General features: G+C 39.2%; 1 protein-coding gene across 3 annotated transcripts in view; it reads right to left on the bottom strand.

The window, feature by feature from the left end:
- The window catches only part of LOC118827213 (membrane-associated phosphatidylinositol transfer protein 2-like), a 91,157-nt gene that overhangs the window by 19,393 nt on the left and 50,247 nt on the right, over positions 1-21,517 (bottom strand). The window contains exons 9-15 of one of the 3 annotated variants that reach the window (XM_036598498.1): positions 19,306-19,410; positions 18,473-18,534; positions 17,764-17,814; positions 8,341-8,585; positions 7,827-8,016; positions 801-920; positions 137-363 (exon numbers count right to left, since the gene is read on the bottom strand). In XM_036598498.1, the coding sequence (XP_036454391.1) occupies positions 137-363; positions 801-920; positions 7,827-8,016; positions 8,341-8,585; positions 17,764-17,814; positions 18,473-18,534; positions 19,306-19,410 (1,000 nt within the window). The remainder of the gene's footprint in view (positions 1-136; positions 364-800; positions 921-7,826; positions 8,017-8,340; positions 8,586-17,763; positions 17,815-18,472; positions 18,535-19,305; positions 19,411-21,517) is intronic. The other 2 variants (XM_036598497.1, XM_036598496.1) reach the window with 2 other exon arrangements.

Consider the following 21,517-nt stretch of genomic DNA (forward strand, 5'->3'; position numbering starts at 1 on the left):
AATTTCATCATTTTTATTTACATAATTTTGCAACTCATCTGAACCATGTGAACACTTGAGCTGTATGGAAACGTGATGAAACACTATATCGACACAACAGTTATTATGGTATATATTTAGTGTCAAAAAGACAGACCTGGACAGAAAGGCTTGGTGCTGCTTGATTGTATCTATCTCATAGGTAGAGGAGTCACTCCTCTTTCGGGGAAGCTGCCTTCTAGGGTCATCAGGACCACCAGAGTGGGGGATGTCAATATTACTGCGGCTAAGCTGTCGGCTACCCTCCAGGGTGGACAGCGGCCCAGAAGAAGACGTGTCATGGCTGCAGTTGATGATAATACCAGGGGACAGGAGATCTGGATCCTGAGGGTGAATGGCCAGCATACAGGTGATGTGGGGGAAAAAAATTAAAGAGAGAGAGCATTGTAAACTAAACAGTGCTGGACAATTCATGTTCCTTATTTGAATGTACATATACAGTGTGTTGCCTGTTATTAGTTTATTACTAATACCTTGTATTACCTTGTATTTACATTCATGGACCAGTTTATAAGGTGCACCTACCATATAAATATATGTATACTGTCTGTAGCCCATCTGTTGCTGTATAATTCTAGTCACCCTCTACCCTGTCCATCAATGGAAAGAAACCACCATAGGACCATGACTGACCAGATTAGACTGTAAACTATAGACTTGCTATAGAAAAGCCAAAATCGTAATTAACATCTATTTTTGTATAGGTGTAATTTCATTGTTACCAGGTTGAGTAGAGTGGTATACCAGCAGATTGGCCTCACCTGAACGCTCACCACACTCCCACGCCGACTACTGCTTTGGCTTTCACATACTGTCTGACTGCTGCTGCAGAGTGCATCAAACCCCAGGATGCCCCCGACACAGTCTCCTATCAGACACACCTGGAAAAGAAAAATAATACAGCTGGAAAAGACCCAACTCAAAACAATATACAATCAACAGTGTGTGTATATACATACACATACATACATAGTATATATTATATATTAAAAAGTACTCAAGTAAAAGTTGACATATGAATAACATTTTTTTACTCAAGTTATGCTTTTAAAGTTATACTATTATGCTTATAAAAGTACATGCTCCTGTATGTACTTAAAGTACAAAGGTAAAAGTATTTCTTAAAAAAATATTTCTAACTCAATTTTTTAAACAGGACCTTTTTATTGAGGGTTAGAGGTACTCTGTTGAATTTCATTTTAGCAGTCTATACTAAACACCAGAAAAAATAATTCCTTTAAGTAAGGCCAGGGCCAGAGTGGGAAATCTTTTCAGACCGGGAGTTACATAATGCAGACAAGCCCACCTCAAACTCTACACACACACAACGCGCTAATGTCCTGCAATGTCATTACCGCAGGCTATAGGCTATTTCTGACAGCAGTGCAGTCATCACCCTACATATTTCAATACATTTAACCTGGATACAAAACATAAGCAATAAATCAGAAAGCCGGGTTATATATATATATATATATATATATATATATATATATATATATATGGGAATCTTTAGGTACCTCACGATTTGATTCGATTACGATTCAGAGGGCTGCGATGCGATTATAAAACGATTATCGATGCATCTCGATGCATCTTTTTCCTCTATACAGGATTTCTATCTTTCTACTGTCTGAGGACTTATTTGCATTTATAAGCAGCGCGGTTGGTTAAATCTGCAACGAGAGACTCTCTTTCGAATTTTCCCGTTCCACCTTAAATGGTGCAGCAGTTACATTCGGCACCTAAGGCAGAATTTAAGGTGAAACGGGAAAATTAGAACGAGAAGCGAATGAGAAGCGACTTCAGCCTCGTAAAACAGCCAGATGCTGAGACATTTTACAAGAAAGTCTTCTAGTTTTGAAGAAAAGTTTTCTGGCGGAGATGAGAGGAAAGCAGCTGTAGCTGAAGCTTAAAGTAGAGCAAAGTAAATCTGTGCTCTCGTTTATATTTTTATCCCATACTACGACATTAACACATACTGGACATTAAATGTTGTGGCTCCCAAGGTGGTTTGACTTTGTTGAAAGGCTATATATATATATATTTATATATATATATAGACATCATGCATAAAACTTGTAGTTTATGTTCCAAAAAGGAAAAACAAACCAAAAAAAAAGGCAATTCATATTTTTTATAGCTTTGCTTTACAACTGATAAGACCGACTGTCCACTGCAACAGACATTTTAAAACATAACAATAAAATGTTATATTTGATTTTTTTTTACTGAGTCTTGTTTTTGAGTGCATTACAGCATTTTTTTCTGTTTTTTCCATCATTGGAACATAATTCAGGCCTGAAAGGGACATTTACTTCTGCAGATATAGGATGTTTCTTTAATTCATTTCTACTTTGTAATTGTATTGAAAGTAGTTTAAAGTATAAGACCAAAGAAAAAATTCAGGCAGAGTTAAGTTAGATTTCAAGCTAATTCAAATTAAATGTGATTTAATAGTGATTTAATAGTATTTTCCGATTTAAGAATTAGCAGGCAGTATTGCACTATGAGTAATCGTGTGAAGAAATAAATGGATAAGAAGCTGAAATTTCAGAGGGATTTATTCACATGGGGTAAAACCAATAACAGATTCCAAAAAGAGAATGGCTCTGTCCCTGTATGCAAAACCTGGTTTTAGTCTGGCCGAAGCTCATTAAATACTTATAAAATAACTGACAAAGTGGCACATTGAACAGAAGGTAGGACAGTGAAATTCCAGGTGGAAGTTGAAGGCATTATTCATACTAGGCCAGATAAATTACATATCACAGATAGAGAACAAGTCTAATTCTGTAAGAAAAACCTGTTTTTAGCCTGGCCCAAGATGACTTTTCATCATAATAATTGGCAACATGGCACATAGAGCAGTGGTCCCCACAGGTAAATGAATAGGAAGCTGAAAATCCTTATTCACGTCAGGCCAGAGAAATTACATATCACATGTAGAGAACCAGCCTCCCACTGTAAGGAAATCCTGATTTTAGCCAGGCCCAAGCTAATTTAATACTAAAAAATAACGGGCAACATGGCACACAGAGCAGTGGTGCCCACAGGTAAAGGAAGCTGAAATTCCTGGTAGATATTGAATAAGATTATTCACATTGGGCCAGAATAACTACATATCACAGATAGACAAAACCATCTCCCACTGTAAGACAAACCTGGTTTTGCCTGATCCAAGCTGATTTAATACATTAAAATAACCGGCATCGCTGCGCATTGAGTAAGTAAGTAAGTAAAGTTTATTTATATAGCGCTTTTTACAACAGGTGTTGTCACATCCTGCTGCTGATGCTGCTGCCTCTGCTGCCTTGATCGGGTGCCACTGCTCACCGTGCAAACCTCACCCTCACAACCTGACCCCACTGATGCTGCTGCTTCTGCTGCATGAACTGAACTATTCAAATTAATTGTTTCCTTCAGGTTTTACCCTGTTTTTTGTACTATAATACTTTATACTAACAATGTTTACTATCCGGTGTCGACCAGAGGAGGATGGGTTCCCCTTCTGAGTCCTGGTTCCTCTCAAGGTTTCTTCCTGTTTCTCCTAGGGAGTTTTTCCTTGCCACTGTCGCCACTGGCTTGCTCATGGGGGCTCGGACCCGGACTTCTTTTTGTAATGCTCATTTCCTTGTAAAGCATTGATGAGCATTAATGCACACAGGTATATGAATAGGAAGCCGAAATTCCAGGTGGATGTTGATGGCATTATTCACACTAGGCCAGAAAATTTACATATCCTAGATCAAGATCCTGTCTCTCACAGGTTTTAGCCTGGCCAAATGTTCATTTAATCCTTAACAAATAACTGCCAACTTGTTATCCCAAGCAATAGTGCACACAGGAAAATAAAGGAAGATGGGGGCTAGAAAAAATAATTTGTAGGTTCTGACTTTTAAATAACTGTAAAATGAAGAACTTAAAAAAACCCATGGGCACTAAAGCCTTAAAGGGCTTTTCTAAAACCAAACAAAATTAAATATTTACTATACAAGGAATACAAGAAAAAAATATAATCTTTATTAAAAGCATTTGTCTAGGGATGTTTTTGTGATGTGAAGGCAGAATTTTTGTTGGCTAAAGTATTGTTACATTTTTATTTTAAGAGAATGGATGGTAAACCACAGAAACACAAATAAATAGTAAATTATAGTAAATTACATTTCATTTAAATTAGCATGAAATCTAACTTATAAAACTCAGCCTAAATGAATTTAAAGGTGTGAATAAGTAACTAACTTCAGCCTCATTAAGTTTACTAGGTTAAAAATGTACAACTTAAAAAAAAGCTGCCACGGCGGGCAGACCCAATAAAGACTATGTGCGAAGATGAAAACAACACAGCAATCTTAAAAACCTAAACCTAATGAGCATACTGCCACGGCAGGCATGAAACACGTTTACAGTCTATTTATGTCTTACCTGTGATGACTCAATGCACTGAAGTAACATTAGATGTTTGCTTTGACATTTTTATAAAGCCCATGCCAGCTTTAGTTGTAAAAGAGCATTCTCTAAGTATCAAATTTACAGAAAGCCGACGCCGACAGTTTTTATATTTATTTTCTGCTTTGGACAGCTAGACAACGACATACTTTAAGGGACAGATGTACTTTTAAACATCACCAGTTAATCTTTTAACAGCATCTAAAGCTTCAAATTAAAAAAGTGGCATGCTGATAATGAACTGAAGGCTTGAAGCAAATGTCATTAACACTGTAGAGCTGCCTGCTGTGTTCAGACAGTACTAAATTGGATAATATTTTGGCTAGATTCACAAATTCACACTCATCTCTCAGGGCTAAAGTTCTTCTTATTCAAATTTCCTGTTCCACCTTAAAAAGTCTTGCTAGCTCCCTTACAGCTGTCTGGATGTAACTGCTACATCATTTACGGTGGAACAGGATGGGAAATGAAGTTATCTTCAGCTTTATTTAATCTCTACCCACTATACGAATCTAAGTTACAGTCAGCAAACTAGGGCTCACCTGAGATGTGGGTCACTGGTTTAACCTCTGAATTACTACAGATATACACTTAGATTCATCATTTACAGTCTAAGCATTCTTGCGCTTATGTATTTATTCATTAGCTTGCAGTAACTGGCCCAAAATACTACCAGCCCACCGTGGAATTCTTCTAACTCTTCCAACCAGTCACTCTGGCATTGGTTAAGGCCATGGATGCAGGTTTTTTCAGATGCATTCTTTGCATTCAGCGCAGGCTTAATGCTTTTGTTTTCTTTGGATTCATGATTTCATCTTTTTATTTTTCTTCCTTTTCCTGCATGCTCACTGGTGGAGCCTTACTTTCATGGCTTACAGGCATGTTCATGTTAATCACATGTTCATGCCGCTCCCATTCACATCCAGTAGGATTCCGATTTGCACTTCATTACAAGCATGAATACAACTGCATGGTTAAACATACAGAAATAGATACAGAGATAAAATAGATACATAAATAGATTGATAAAACTAAAGTAACAAAACTGTTCTGAAAACGTAGTGAGTAAAAGTAAAAAGTATTAGGTGACAGAAATACTCAGATAGTGAGATACAGAGCAGGCAACATTCTGGACCTGATCTTCAGCAGACCTACCCCAGCGCTGTATGTAACAGTAACTCCTCTTCACTGCTCTAATCATCACTTTCTATCTTTCACACTCTCCCTCTCTGTTCCTCCTGTCCATACCACCCCTTCATGCTCTTCTTTTACTCTGTGCAACCTTCCCTCCATTCCTCCCTCGTCTCTTGTTTCAACTATCCTAACTACTATTCTTCTCTCTCCCTGGACACAGCTACAGGTACTTTCCTTTCTTCACTCTCATCTGCAATTATCCTTCTGTGCCCTCTCTCCTTTAGCCCAGCAAGATCCTCCCCACCTGCCCCATGGCTGACAGGTGTCCTGTGCAGCAATGAACAAGAGCTAAGAAAGGCTGAGAGAAAGTGGAGGAAATCCCAGAGGATTTTGTCACCTTCTTTGAGGAGGGTAATACAATCCACCAGTCTTTTTCCTCTGCCATTAGTCCTTTCATTTGTTCTCATCCTCTTGCTCCTACTCCCCTAAAGCCAGGGTTACACTAAACGACTTTTACCCCAATTTTAGCCCCGATGCTCAGCCTGGCCGAGTATGTGCTAGTTGGCTCTAGCCTGCAGATTTTTGGGTCAGTCTGAGTCGACAGTTAGAAAGAGAATTGATTAGTGTGCAGACTTAGATTTTTTTGCCTCCCGATCATGTTTCAGACCAGTCGGAGCATCTCAAACATGTTTGATTTTTTCGACCCGACTCTGAGTTTAATCTAGTAGTGTAAACTGGACGACGACTCAATCTGAACAGACTCCTGCAACAGCTAATGAAAACTGAGAGCATGACAAATACCACCCTGATCACATTTTTAAATAAATGACCCTCACTTATACATGTTTACCTGCTGCTTCTTTACGGTGTCAGTGCAAACGACAGAGAAAACAGCAGCAGCAGCAAGTCCTTTCTTTCCTCAGTCCTTTCTTTCCTCTCAAAAGTTCTTGAATGTGTTGTCTATATTCAACTGTCTCTCTTAATCACTCAGAATCACTCTTAATCACTCTTACCACTGCTATGCTGATGACACCCAACTAATACTTTCCTTCCCACCTTCTGATACTCAGGTTTGTAGTTGCATCTCAGCATGTCTGACTGACATCTCTTCACGGATGGCAGCTCACCACCTGAAGCTTAATCCTAGAAAGACTGAGCTGCTATTCATCCCTGGTACTACAGGTCCTCACCATGATCTTGCCATCTCATTCGAGAACTTTGTGGTTGTTCCGTCTGAACATGCAGGAATTCTCGATGTGATTCTGGATGACCAGTTTTCGTTCTGACTCAGTTATGCAGGTCTCTCCTGTACAGCATCTAGAGGATTCAACCCTCTCTCTCAAGAGAGGCCACCCAGGTGCTAGTTCACTCTCTTGTCATCTCAAGGCTTGCAACTCTCTCTTGGCTGGTCTTCCTATGTGGGCCATCAGGCCCCTGAAACTCATCCAGAATGCAACTGCATGGCTTGTCTTCAATCTTCCTTCAAAGTTTACTTATGTCACTCCACTGCTGCGCTACCTTCACTGGCTTCCTGTAGCTACCTGCATCAGATTTAAAACCCTGATGCTTGCCTACAAGGCCAAAAATGGACCAGCCCCTCCCTACCTAATGGCAATGGCAATGGTCAAAACTCGAACGGTATCTCAAGCCCTTTGAGCTTCAAGTACAGCATGGCTTGACCCACAAACCTTCAAGATGCATGGAGGACAAGCATCAAGACTCTTCTCTGTCCTAGCACCCACGTGGCGGAACAAACTCCCACTGGCAGTCCGAACAGCAGACTCTCTCTCAAATGCAGATTGAAGACACACCTCTTCTTACAGCACTTATGTGAGCACGAATATAAGCACTTACTGAAATGTATTATACTGCACATATTTTATATTATATTGTATCGCACACATCTAATTCAGTTTTTTTCTTTAAGTTTTAACATAGGCTTTTGTTTCTAGCAATATCTGAGCTCAGGAGTAGGTTTTCCTCTAAACTATTTGTACTAGCTAGGATATATTCTCTGAGTAGACAACAAAGCACTTTTGTAAGCCGCTCTGGATAAGAGTGTCTGCTAAATCCTGTGAATGTAAATGTAGATACACGTATGTGTATGTGTGTGTGTATGTGTGTGTGTGTGTGTGTGTGTCTGTATGTTTGTGTCATACAGAGAACAGAGAGAGTGACAGACAGACTGCTTATGATATGCTCACCTGCCCTGAGAAGCTAGCCCCATCCAGGGACCGGAGGAAGTCTGAATAGACCTGATTGGCTCGACTAATTACAGTTGCCACAGCATCTTGATACTGCGGTGAGGAAGTGGCGAGAAGCGGGAGAGCAGCCAGGGGAATGTGGTCTTGACTGCTGGATAAACAGCCCTCATCATAACTGTATGGGCTCAAACTGAAACAACACAGACAGTTCAGCCAAAATCAAATGTACACAATTTTACCTAATTTTACCTATATACAAATGCAATTGATCAGAGGACACATGTTTGAAAATGGACAAAAGCATAAACAAAATACAGGTTTTATGATGGCTGCTACTACTGCTTTTACCTATGCAACAAACCATTTTTATAGTTAACAGTATGTCATGCTGCGTCACACACCACATAAGCAAGTCATAAGCAGATTCCTGAACCACTGGATGTGGTTTGAGGCAAGAAGAGATAATATAATAATAATAATATTAATAATAATAATGAACTGATTTCTTTCTTACTTGGACACTAAAGAAAAGGCTTCAGCACAGATGGCTGGACAGGGCACCAGACGAATAGCAATATGGCCCCGGGCGGAGGGATAGTGCACACGCATTACTGTGTCGAATGCAGTGGTAATGGTGTTGACGTCGCCTTGCTTGGAGCTTTGTTCTCCACAGCCTGTGTCCAAAATGTTTCCACCATGAAGAACAAGGATCAGGACATGGATCTTGGAGGGCTGCAAAGACTGAGGACAAAATCCATCCTGAAAAGGAAATAAGGATGGATGCATGGTAATTGAATGGGTGGGTGAGAAGGTGGATAACAGAAGAAGGATAAAAAAAACTGAATGAATGAGAGGTGTCAAGACAAATGAATGTCAATTCTGTCTCTTAAATGCCATGCAACTGTATAGGCAAAGTCTCCTCCAGTCAGTCTGCTAAAACAAGCAGCTAAAGGCTAAAACACATCTCAGTTAAAAACAGTGCTAGAGTGAGACATTTAGAACAGTGTGATCACACCTTCTTAACACTTACAATACTGTTTTGGGTTGCAATAAAAACTTTTAACATTCTCAACTCAGGGTGGAATTTAATGATCAAAGTCATTTTTAAAGGTGCCAAATAAAAAACATTACAACTGTTTAGAGAAATGAAAACAACACATCAATATTACTGAAAGTGTTGTAGAAATCCTTCCGGCAATGAACTTCACAACCATTGCCAGAAATTATTCCATTTTTAAAATACTGTGACATCTCACTGTTGCATTAACAAAAAAAAATATGTCAGATGTTTAATGTGAGAGGCTGTCTTGCAGGTGTTTGAAGCTGCTGTAATTTTCACAAATTCCAATAAATGGTCACTGGTGTTGGCATATCTAGTTTCAGGTTGAGTCTAAAACAGCATTAACAATCCACGATTCATTTCACTTTTCTGATAAAATGAACTGATGTCTTTGCTTCAATATAATAATCAGTATCTTAAAGTACAGCATCCAAGCATATGCTACATATTAAACTGGTTCTGTATTAAAATGGTTCTTAATTCCTTTACAACTGCTAAGCTTTCTACTAACTCGACTACTACTCTACTACTACTCTACTTTCTACTAACATTCTACTATAGTAACTGTTTTCTTTACTTACAATACTTAAGTCATTTAAAAGCACAACATGTGCCTTGCTGAACTCACATATTATAGATTATTTCAATAGCTTTTAAACACTATGCTAACCATCCCCATAACATGTACCAACATGTTATGGCCACAACATTGATATAGTCATGAATAGACAAATTGTAGGAAAATGTTTTCTTGCATTAAACTTGTCTGTTTTTAGCTAAAATATCCAGTTTTCATTTGCTGATGGGATTATTGTAATGTGTGGTATGTATGGGATAAACAGCAGAGAGTGAAATCTGTGCCAACCAACCCTGCTCTCTTCCAAACAAGTAGATGCACTAATTTTGTTAACAATTATTACAAAAAACATGTCCATTCCCAACAGATGTATTATTTATGACTGTATTGATTATAATAAATGGCTAGGTATAAGACAATTTGCCCAAACTACTAAAATTAGCGCAGAACTCATCTGCTAATCGTCATAGTCCAAAAGAACTATCCAACCAAGAACAATCTTAGCAACACAGTACCAGCAGACATGTTCTGCACATAAGCAGGGTAAAGTTGTCCAGTGAGGTTTGACCTTCCACACTTCCACACAATCATTTCCCATTTTCTAATGTTAGGATTAGAGGAAGAATCAGCGAACTAGCATCATCAATACACTTACATGAAATGGCTTCCTACTAAAACAAATTCTGCAGTTTTTTTTAACCATAAGCAGATAGGAGGGTTGCAGCTGTCACACATCCCTCCGGCTCTGAGGCACACTCAGACTCCATCTCCCAGAATCCTCTGAGAGATCACCTGACTCACGTGACCCCTGACCTTCCCTCACGCTCCAATCAGCGCTCACTGTCTCCTGAATACTAACTCTGTTCACCTGTGTTCCATGTCACATGACTTGTTTAGTTTAGTTTAAAAGCCCGGGCTTTAGCTTAGCCAAATTGTGAGGTATCGCTTCTCTTGTAGAACTACTGAGCATTTCTACTGTGTTTTTGTGATTGCCTTTTTGTGCTTGGACTGTTTTTCTGGATTTCTGGTTTTTCCCTTTTGTCTTTGCCCTTTGGTTATGGTTGCCATTTTGTACCTTTTTACTGTTTTGGATCTGACCCACGCCTGTTTACTGACCACGATTCTTGTCAAACCCTTGGATATTAAAGCCTCATCTTTTGTTTTTACTGCGAGCGTCTGGCCCTTTCTGTCTCGTTACAGAATACCTCGGCAGCAATGCAGACGGCGGATCCGGAGGCTTTTCAGAAGGCTTTAGCTGAACAAGGCCAATTGCTAGGCCGACATCAGCATGCGTTATCTGGAGTTACCCACTCTCTTGAGTCACTAGCACACTAGCAATCACAACAACAAGCTCAAATGATGCAACTCGTGGCAAGTGTAAAAGGACTCACTAATCAACTTCAGAATTTGAGCATCGCAGAACCAGAGGCAAGTGCCACCAGCCCTTCGGCCCAAGCTGAAACACCAAGCTCCCTGTTTCCAGTGAGTAAACTTGATAAATTTGATGGGAACCCTGATAACTTTCGTGGATTTTTGCTCCAGTGCTCAATCTTTTTTGATAACTCCCCAGCAAGCTCTGATCAGGCTAAAACTTCATTTATAGTCTCTCGTCTAGAATGGGCCACAGCCAGCTGGTCTCATATACATAACCTTTCCTACATAACCTTTTCCTACACCCAGCACGCTGCGTCTACGACGACCCCGCAGATGATCAGGAAGTGAACTTGGGAGCACCTTTCATGGACGACCCCTAGGGTGAGGAGCAGGTTTTCCAGGGTGTTGACTGTGGAAGTCTGCAATTAGGCCAGGATCCAGGACGTAATGTGCTGAGACCCAACACTGCTCCTCTGGGCTGTATCCCTCCTAGTCCACTAAATACTGGAGGTCACCTCCACGTCTCTGGGAGTCCAGCAGCCGACGGACAGCATAAACTGGTGCACTCTCTCCTCCGGGGGAGGCGGCGTGACGTCCGGCATAGCCTCGTCCAAAGGCCCTGCAATGACAGAAGTGAAACATGAAAAGAACGGGATATTCTGTAACGAGGGGGCTAATCTAATTTATAAGTCACATCATTGATTCTTTTAAGCACTTTAAATGGACCAATATATTTAGGCTGTAACATTTTACTTCCCTCCATAGCTCTGAAGTCTTTGGTAGATAACCACACACGGTCTCCAGGTTGGTATACGGGTGTAGCACTTCGATGACTACTGCCTCTACCTTTTTATCATCCATTATCACGCCTTGAGAACTGATCACATACCCTAAGAAAGCAAGAGACTGGAGATGGAATTCACATTTTTCGCCCTTAACAAATAGATTATTTTCAAGGAGATGTTTCAGAACAGCACGAACATGTTCTACATGAGTATGTTTGTTGGGAGAATACACAAGGATGTCATCAAGATAGGCGATGACGCATTTACCTAACATGTCTCTTAGAACTTCGTTAATGAAAGCCTGGAATACTTTTGTTGTTATCCAAAATACACCAAACTAATTGGTGTAGTTTGGATAACAACTCCCCACTAACCTTTCCTTCATATGGGTGATCAAATACATTTTGGAATTCCTTGAGGAATTGGGTGTAGGCTTGCAAAGACGATGGCTTAACGTTAGATCAGCTCATTACACTTTCCAGGCTTTCATTAACGAAGTTCTAAGAGACATGTTAGGTAAATGCGTCATCGCCTATCTTGATGACATCCTTGTGTATTCTCCCAACAAACATACTCATGTAGAACATGTTCGTGCTGTTCTGAAACATCTCCTTGAAAATAATCTATTTGTTAAGGGCGAAAAATGTGAATTCCATCTCCAGTCTCTTGCTTTCTTAGGGTATGTGATCAGTTCTCAAGGCGTGATAATGGATGATAAAAAGGTAGAGGCAGTAGTCATCGAAGTGCTACACCCGTATACCAACCTGGAGACCGTGTGTGGTTATCTACCAAAGACTTCAGAGCTATGGAGGGAAGTAAAATGTTACAGCCTAAATATATTGGTCCATTTAAAGTGCTTAAAAGAATCAATGATGTGACTTATAAATTAGATTAGCCCCCTCGTTACAGAATATCCCGTTCTTTTCATGTTTCACTTCTGAAACCTGTCATTGCAGGGCCTTTGGACGAGGCTATGCCGGACGTCACGCCGCCTCCCCCGGAGGAGAGAGTGCACCAGTTTATGCTGTCCGTCGGCTGCTGGACTCCCAGAGACGTGGAGGTGACCTCCAGTATTTAGTGGACTAGGAGGGATACAGCCCAGAGGAGCAGTGTTGGGTCTCAGCACATTACGTCCTGGATCCTGGCCTAATTGCAGACTTCCACAGTCAACACCCTGGAAAACCTGCTCCTCACCCTAGGGGTCGTCCATGAAAGGTGCTCCCAAGTTCACTTCCTGATCATCTGCGGGGTCGTCGTAGACGAACCCCATATGTCCAGTGTAGTGTGCTTTGCTGTTTTAATTCATAAACGGATCAGAACTTTTTGAGCAAAGTGAGATCTGCATCTGCATCTGCATCTGCATCTGCATCTGCATCTGCATCTGCATCTGCATGCGCAGCGGCAGGATGTTTAGAAGGACCAATAGTAAATTTATGGCTGACTGCTAAAGACACGTCTCACAGCCCCCATTGGCTCCCCCCCCTTGGCAACCTGGTGCAGAAGTGGGGAGGGGGGTGGCTCACCTCAGAACTGACCTACTTTGACCCAGAGGTCTGAAGACTTTCTTTTTCTTTTGACTAACAGTTTAAGTGCAACATAATAGAACGTCATGCCACCCCTTTATAAATATCCTGAAGAGACCTGTGGACATCACTGAAGTAAATTTTGGAATACTGATAAATTGTGACTTTTGAAAATTCCTTTCCCTCTCTCTCACACCCATACATCTCACCTTCCCCCACAAAGAGAGACATCTTATCTAAAACAAAGGCCAAACATGGCCCACCAATCAACTCTGGGTGAGGGGACTGTTGAGACCTCACAAATCCCTGAGCAGACCCCTTGGTGTGGCCAGATACTCTTAAGTGCATTCCTTCAGTATCATAAATTTGGGGTCTGTGCAGAGGCTAGGCTCCTGAGAGCCTTGCTTTCTGGCAAATTATTCACAATGTGATCTTTAATCAAGTATAAATCAAATGCCTTTCCTTTATCAAACTGTGAAGAACACCTCTGTTACTGTTAACATGTTGCCTTGTCAGGCGTGAATTGATTAATCCCTGCCAAAGGGAATTAATACCTAATTTTCTACACTATGTTCTTTTATATTCTAGTAGTTATTTTGATTCTTGGATTGTAACCCTTCCTCACTGATCTAGGTTATTATATTGATCTTTGATCATTCACAACTATGTTCATTTCACCCATTATATAATTTTTCTTTTGTTTGAGAAACAACCCATGTATTCCGTGATCACTGTTAATCTTATATCTGCTTTTCTTGCAAGTCTTCTTGTAGTGTTATTAGAAGTAGGATTCTAAAGTTTGTAGCTTGTGTGACTATGTACACTTTAATCATAGAGTTTCTCCCAACATATCTACAGAATTATTGATGATTACGTACTCACTTATTTTACTCTGAGTTATTATGTAACCGTTCATGTAAGCATTGTTTAGAAATAGTAATGTGACGTATAACCTTGGAATTGTCTTAACAATTTAATTCTTTTGACTAAGTAGTTCCTTCTTATATGACTAGAATGGTTAAGGATTCAACTTATTGTATGTAACCATATCATGGTTTACGTTAAGGGATAATGATCTGTAAGCTCCATAGTCATTTGCAATAGTCACTATGGAAACAATGTTTTATATGTGAAATTGCATGCTTCCTTTACTTAAGTGTAACCACACCCAGAATCTCCAAAGGATTATGTGACACTTGAGCAGCATTCAAAGAAATTGCATATTCATTATAGGTAACCTAACAAACCAACCAAAACCTTTTCCCCGCCTTAGCTCTGCCTTAGCTCAGCCCCTCAAAGTTCTTTCTTTAAAGCCAGCAAGAAAGAGAAACAGTGGGGAGAACGAGAAGAAGAAACAGAAGGACAGGGAAAGTTGGCCCTGAAGGGAGCGAGACAGCCAACATGTAACCTTAACGAAACTCCAAGTAGAGAAGCCCGTTCTCCTCGTTTTGCACTTTAGCTAAGTTCTGCAGATCTTAAATGTTAGTTGTTTGTCTTGTGTCTTAATCCGTTTTGTTTCATTTACTCAGTAATCTTAGTGTTGTAACTGTAAGGTTAGACTATTGAAGAGCTGCATCTAGCTGCGTTTGTTTTTCAAGTTTTGTCAATCTATTTTGAAAGTCTACTTGCCAACGATAGGCCGCTCAGAACCTAGTTTTAGAACAGAAACAGAAGCAAAACAGTGCTGACTGAAATCCACATCAAGAGCCTGCTCCGACCACCGCCTGCCTCCATCGCCAAGAAGAAGATCTGAGTTCCTCACCGGAGAGGCCGCCAAGCGTCGCCGGAAGCCTGCCTTGCCAGTGGGGTCCGGTCCAAAGCGTTGACCAAGGGCTTGCACCTCAAGCGGCCTTGCCTTTGACCTGCAGATCCTTCCTAGCCTGTGTGAGCAGCGGCTTCTCTTCCTCAACGTGGCACGCGCATCAACACGGCACTGAGGCGTCCAGCAGCTTTGACCCTTGACCTGCGGACCCTGCTCCAGCCCATGCCAGCAGCAGCCTCTCTTCCCCTCAACGCGACACGCCATCCCCGCAGCTCTGAGGCATCCAGGTCGTAGATTCACTCGCACTGCCCTTTTGTGGTCTCAGTCTCACTGTGATTTTGCTTTTTTTTTATTGATACTTAGGCCAGCTTTACACTAGTGTCAGGGTTGTTCTGCTTGCTGCTCAAACGCCACATAATTTGGAAAATCAGCTAATCTTAGTACTTTTGTTCAGTATATTCAATATCTCTGGTTTCTTTCCATAACTAGTAATCCAATATTTAGTACCTATATACCTTTGTAATCGATTGCTTTATGTTTATACACCTCTATCAATAAATAACCCTTTATCACAGTCATCTCTGTCATGGAGTGCATATGAAAAACTTCAATTTGGTTTTGTTCCCTGGACCATGGTCAAGCCCTCACTTGAATTTAATTAAAATACCCGTGTCTTACGGTAAGTGGGAAATTAGGTGCTTTTGAGGCCTTGTCCCGCTACACCAGCGCTGCGGCGGCTCTGGGTCTGCTCCTGTTCGGATCTTTGGTGGTGAGCGTGGTGGTCGTCCTGGCTGGCCTCGCTCCGAGGCCACCCCGGACTCTTTGGGGGGGGTACTGTCACACATCCCTCCGGCTCTGAGGCACACTCAGACTCCATAATCCTCTGAGAGATCACCTGACTCACGTGACCCCTGACCTTCCCTCACGCTCCAATCAGCGCTCACTGTCTCCTGAATACTAACTCTGTTCACCTGTGTTCCATGTCACATGACTTGTTTAGTTTAAAAGCCCGGGCTTTAGCTTAGCCAGATTGTGAGGTATTGCTTCTCTTGTAGAACTGCTGAGCGTTTCTCCTGTGTTTTTGTGATTGCCTTTTTGTGTTTGGACTGTTTTTCTGGATTTCTGGTTTTTCCCTTTTGTCTTTGCCCTTTGGTTATGGTTGCCATTTTGTACCTTTTTACTGTTTTGGATCTGACCCACGCCTGTTTACTGTTTCTTGTCAAACCCTTGGATATTAAAGCCTCATCTTTTGTTTTTACCGCAAGCGTCTGGCCCTTTCTGTCTCGTTACAGCAGCCAAAGAGCGCGTAAAATTTATATTCACTCACTGTAACAAAAAGATGTTATACTGCCAAACCTGAATATAAAATATCTGCAGCAAATATAATTTATCTTCCTCAACTGTACAGTCAATTACTATGGACAGTAGTTTTTCTACAGTTTTCCAGTTTCGAAAAGAACTGAAACCATACACTGGAAATGTGGCAGGCAGAGTTAGTAGGTTGAAAAATGCTGGAGTATGCCTTTGGATCACTGCTTGTAATATTATGATTAATTACAAAGATTAAATGCTAAATACAGCAAATGTATGCAACATAGACATGAAATTCAACTTCATACATTTTTATAGATCAGTGAATATATGTCACTAAACATTTTAATGTGACATGCCTACAATAATTGTTGGTTTAGCTACACTACTGCTACTATATATATGTATATGTAATACTCAGTGTATTCAGAGTACACAATACATCTCACAATATTTTAGCTGGAACAAACACTATGCATCTACATAACAATAGTGGCATTAAAGTAGCTATTTTTAATTTTTAGTCAGTTGTAATAAGGAATTCGGAAGGCCAATCAAACAGCAGTTAAAAAAATGTATAATAAGACAATAGTATAATGATCCAGTCAGTTCTTTGTTATTAGTGATGCAACAATAACACTCCGTTTTCTCTCCCAATATTGTTTCTGACATCTGAACTCAGGGTAGCAATACTGAGTACTGTTCTGAATGCTATTTTTTTCTTCTTCAAAACATTTATACTTCACAATATAGAATTACTTTAGAATTATTTTAGTGTGTGTAAGGTAACAAGAGGCTGTAACTATATATCACTTCCTAACTACAGAAGAGAAAAAGTAATAAATACATAAGATCACAAATACACTGTTTATGACAAAGTCCTGGATAATGTGATGTTATAATTTTATAATGATGGTGTCAAAGAAACAATATTAAATGTGGATTGGCCATGTTTTGCTGATGCCAAATCCATTTAAAAAGGTCGACAATGGTGCTGATACCGATCCAGTATATCAGATCAGTGATTCGCTACTTGTTATTATAAGGCTTTAATTTGACAGTGTGACATCACTGGTTGTTGTTTACCGGCTTTTAACAATTTGCTTAAATCTTTTTATGGTCAGTGTTCTAGAAATACTTACGATACCTGTGATGTACTCAGAAAAGTATGCTGTGACATATTTTATCACAATATTCATAATATTTTGTCATATTGCCTATTGCCCGAATTATTACTAACCACTAACATGGCTGCTAGCCTTGACTTATCCATAAGGAAAGGAAGACGAAAACAGGAAGCTACCACAGACAACTAAAATGATATGTTAGGGGAACTACTCTGGACATAACACATATGGTTTTATTTTGGTAGTGCAAATTAAAGAGCCATTCATCAGGATACATCACATTTAGTTTGCAAAATAACACACAACTACTACTGTATGAGACTCCAAACATTCTTAAACAGTGACATAGAACAATGTGATGCATGTTGACAACTTCATCGACAATTTTCACTACCAAAACCAGTCCTTGTTTACTTACTGAATGGTGCCTGGTTATGGTGATGATGGGGATGTTAGCTGTGCCACTCATCTACAGCATGTGCAAAGGGACAAAAATACTACAGGAATAAATTTCTGATTTATGGCTTATAACAACGTTGTGTTCAACTGTCTTTGACTATGGAATCCTCTCATGTCATTACCAAAATTACATATTAAAACCAATTGTATGCCTTGTCTACTCCCAAACAAATTATTTTGCAAGAACACAAACACATCATTGAACCATTATAGAATCATATGAATGAAATATGTGCAACTTATTTTTGTTAAGACCGATAATGTTAATTTACCAAAACTGTTTATCCTCCATATGCTTAGGAGAAGAGTCAAAAAAATCTCTTCGAAAGCAGATGAGAGGATGGCAGCCAAGAGTGAATGTGACTCTCTGATCATATTACCTATCATCTTACATACCTTTAAAAGTGTGCATCGTTTTTTATTTACTATTATTTTGTTATTTTTAATTTTCTCCATATTTCTCCGAATACAGTCATGCATAGTTGGCTATGGATATAGTATAGCTGAGACTTGATGGGCAGGTATTTTTTGTGTTGACTGTCAAGATGGTACTCTCTTATAACATCACCTAGTATGCTACTAAAATACTCTTCTGATTAAAAAGTTCATAAAGACAATCATAAGCCACTAATCGAAAATAATTAAACTAACTGAAACAGATGGCATACCTCATTTAACCTCTCTTGACTGGCTGTCCTTGTATATTCTCCCATGTCTTGGTACAGATCTTCTGGTGACAAAAAATAATCAGTCAATAACAATAATACTATCCATATGTCCTTTATGCATTTACTTATTTAGTTTTAGTCATAATTTCTCATTTACAATCTGTCACAAATTAAATGGCTTAAAAATACGATATTTCCATCAGACCATGCAGAACACTGTCAAACTAAATAAGCCTACTATTAGTGTCATCATATTACATACACTATATGTTCAAAAGTTTGTAAACATCTTATCTAATGTTTCTTCTGAAATCAAGGGTATGAATGGGGGTTTGTCCCGCACTGTCCTACAGTGACAGCCTCTACTCTCAAAAAGCTTAACACTAGACGTTGGAACATTATGAGGATTTGATTGCTTTTAGCCAAAAGAGCATTAGTGAGATCAGGTACTGATAAAGAATAATTAGTTCTGGACCACAAGCAGCACTCCAACTCATCTCAAAGGTATTGGATGGTGCTCCATCACTCCAAAGAACGCAGTTGCTATTCTCCACAGCCCAGATGCTTTGGGCATAGTGATCTTAGGTTCATGTGTAACTACTCCAAAGCATCCCATTGTAATTGGTGATGCTTTTCTATGGAGATTACACAAGCTGTATGTGTGCAACTATATTCACTAAATAGAAGTCAACATTTAAAATAAGATAACCTAGATTAATAGGTATTTTAGCCCTTATGCCATTAATGTGGATTATGAACCTCAATGCAATAACCCAATAGCATGGTTTATTTAGCAAATTCTCATTCTTTAAAAGCATACAGATATCAAGTACCTGTAGATTCTTCTAGATCCCCTGCTTCAATCTTATCCATGAGATCGTTAGAATTCCACTTGGCAATCTCTTTAGGAAATATCTCCTCACTGTCTGAAAAGTCCTCTGTAATCAAAGAATAAAAGGACAAGCATCAAGTTATATTATGTATTTTAATAATATACAATTTAGGTGGTAACAGCTCTGTAAGCATTTAAATCTTTATTCATAAAGGTCTTATTCTGAGACAGCTGTTTTAGTAGTACTGTTGTTTTTTCCCTTTTTAATTTGAACAGATTTCAGTTTGAGCTTCAGAAGGTAACTTACAGTGTAGTATAGTATAGTATATGAGTATTGAGATTAATTTTTCAGGACATAATGAGTAATGTAATCTCTTTACAGGTTGAGAGAAGTAATTAGTAATGTGTAAAGGGTTACCTTTTTTATCGACTACCCCAGCACTGATGATTACATTGACTTAAATTTTATCTTGAATTGTTTTAAATTGTAAACTTGTAAAAATGTTTAATTGTATGAGAATGTCTAGAAGATCTAGTGTCAATTTCCCAAACCTAAATTAAGCCTAAGCCTAGACTTAAAAAAATGTTCAATGGCACAGTGGTGGTGTGGGTTTTTAAAACACCTTAATAGTTCTGTGGTCAGAAACTGATCCCTGACAAAGGACTATAAGATGACTGACACAAATTGTTCATGGATAAAAAGATGATGAGCTATAGTCTCTAGTTGTACACCTACATCACAGGTGTGTCTAATGGAGTGGTCAGTAAATTCATAAACATTTCTGTAAATGTGCCAAATAGCCAATTTGGCTAGTTTTCAGAGAGTACGGTGTTTGAAAACCTCAGCAACGCTGTGCCTTATATACTTGTAGCAGCATAATACACACTAACATGCTACTACCATGTTGGTGTCTCTGATGTTCTGTGACCATCCAAAACATATCTGCTCAGTGGTGGCCCTACATTTGTCCCTTTCCAGTGACAGATATGGTACAGGAGGGCTGATAAATTGTGCAGCAATAGATGGTCATTTTATACCTACCAAACACAGCTATATGACAGGTATCTGAAAAATGGCCAATGAAGTGTAGGTACATAGTACATGCACATAATAAATTGGCAAATTCTATTAAACTCTACAGTTTAAAATCTAAACTCTATTCAAATTCTATTATAATATTTATAATCCACTGTGAAATGTATTACATTTATTACATTTCTTTTATTAACTCAGTAGATGTTTCTTTTTTTTTCTGCTCAAAAACATGAAATTGTGTGACCAAATGATAATACTATTTGTTTTTAACGCTATTTTAGAAATTCATAGGGTCAAATCTGCAGAATGTTATTATGACAAGTACTTCTTCATGACAAGTTTATGTCACATCATGTGCCACAGTTCTCACAAAAGCAAAGGGCAACTCAACACAGTACTAAAGCAGGGGTGTCCAATCTTATCCGCAATTGGACAGTGTGACTGCAGGTTTTCATTCCAAACATGCAGAACACACCTAAATCTACTTGTTTAATCAGTTTGTCAGTCTTCTAAAAGCTGTTCATGTGAGCTCCTGCTTTGTTGGAATAAAAAACCTGCAGCCACACCAGCCCCTTGCAGATTGGACACCTCTGTACTAAAGAACAGACAAAGGTGTTTTTCATTGTTCCCTCCATAAAGTGCGTTTCTCTTATCTGGTCACACCCTCTACCATTTCTAATTGGCATGCCTTTTACTTATTGACATAATTAATAGATTTGAATGCATCACATATTTAATAATTTAATAATTATTAACAGATATTCCTCAAAAGACTCAAAAGTATGCAACCCAAAAAAATTAATAAAAGCATATTTTTTTCCAAATACAGGCAACATACATGAAATCTGAACATGGGGCAGCAAGAAATATTCTATTTGAGGACACAAAATTCACATGTGCAAGACTATTTAAATGCTGGTGGTGTGGGTCATATATTTATTTATTTATTTCATTGCTTTGAAGACATAAAGGTAAATGAGCAAGACATCAACACAAAAGAAAAAGATTGGTAAAAAAACACTCTTTGCAAATCCACCATCAAGTACAGCAGGCAAGTAGTCAGCAGCACAGCACAACAAGGCTTTCCAGGGAATTCGCTCTTATTTCATCTGCAGACCCAAAGCATGCTGAGTTTCTGGGTAACATAAGAAGTAGTCTGTGCCAGGAAGACATGCAG

The sequence above is a fragment of the Colossoma macropomum genome, unplaced genomic scaffold (genome assembly GCF_904425465.1).
Source record: "Colossoma macropomum unplaced genomic scaffold, Colossoma_macropomum, whole genome shotgun sequence".
In the NCBI taxonomy this organism is placed as follows: Eukaryota; Metazoa; Chordata; class Actinopteri; order Characiformes; family Serrasalmidae; genus Colossoma; species Colossoma macropomum.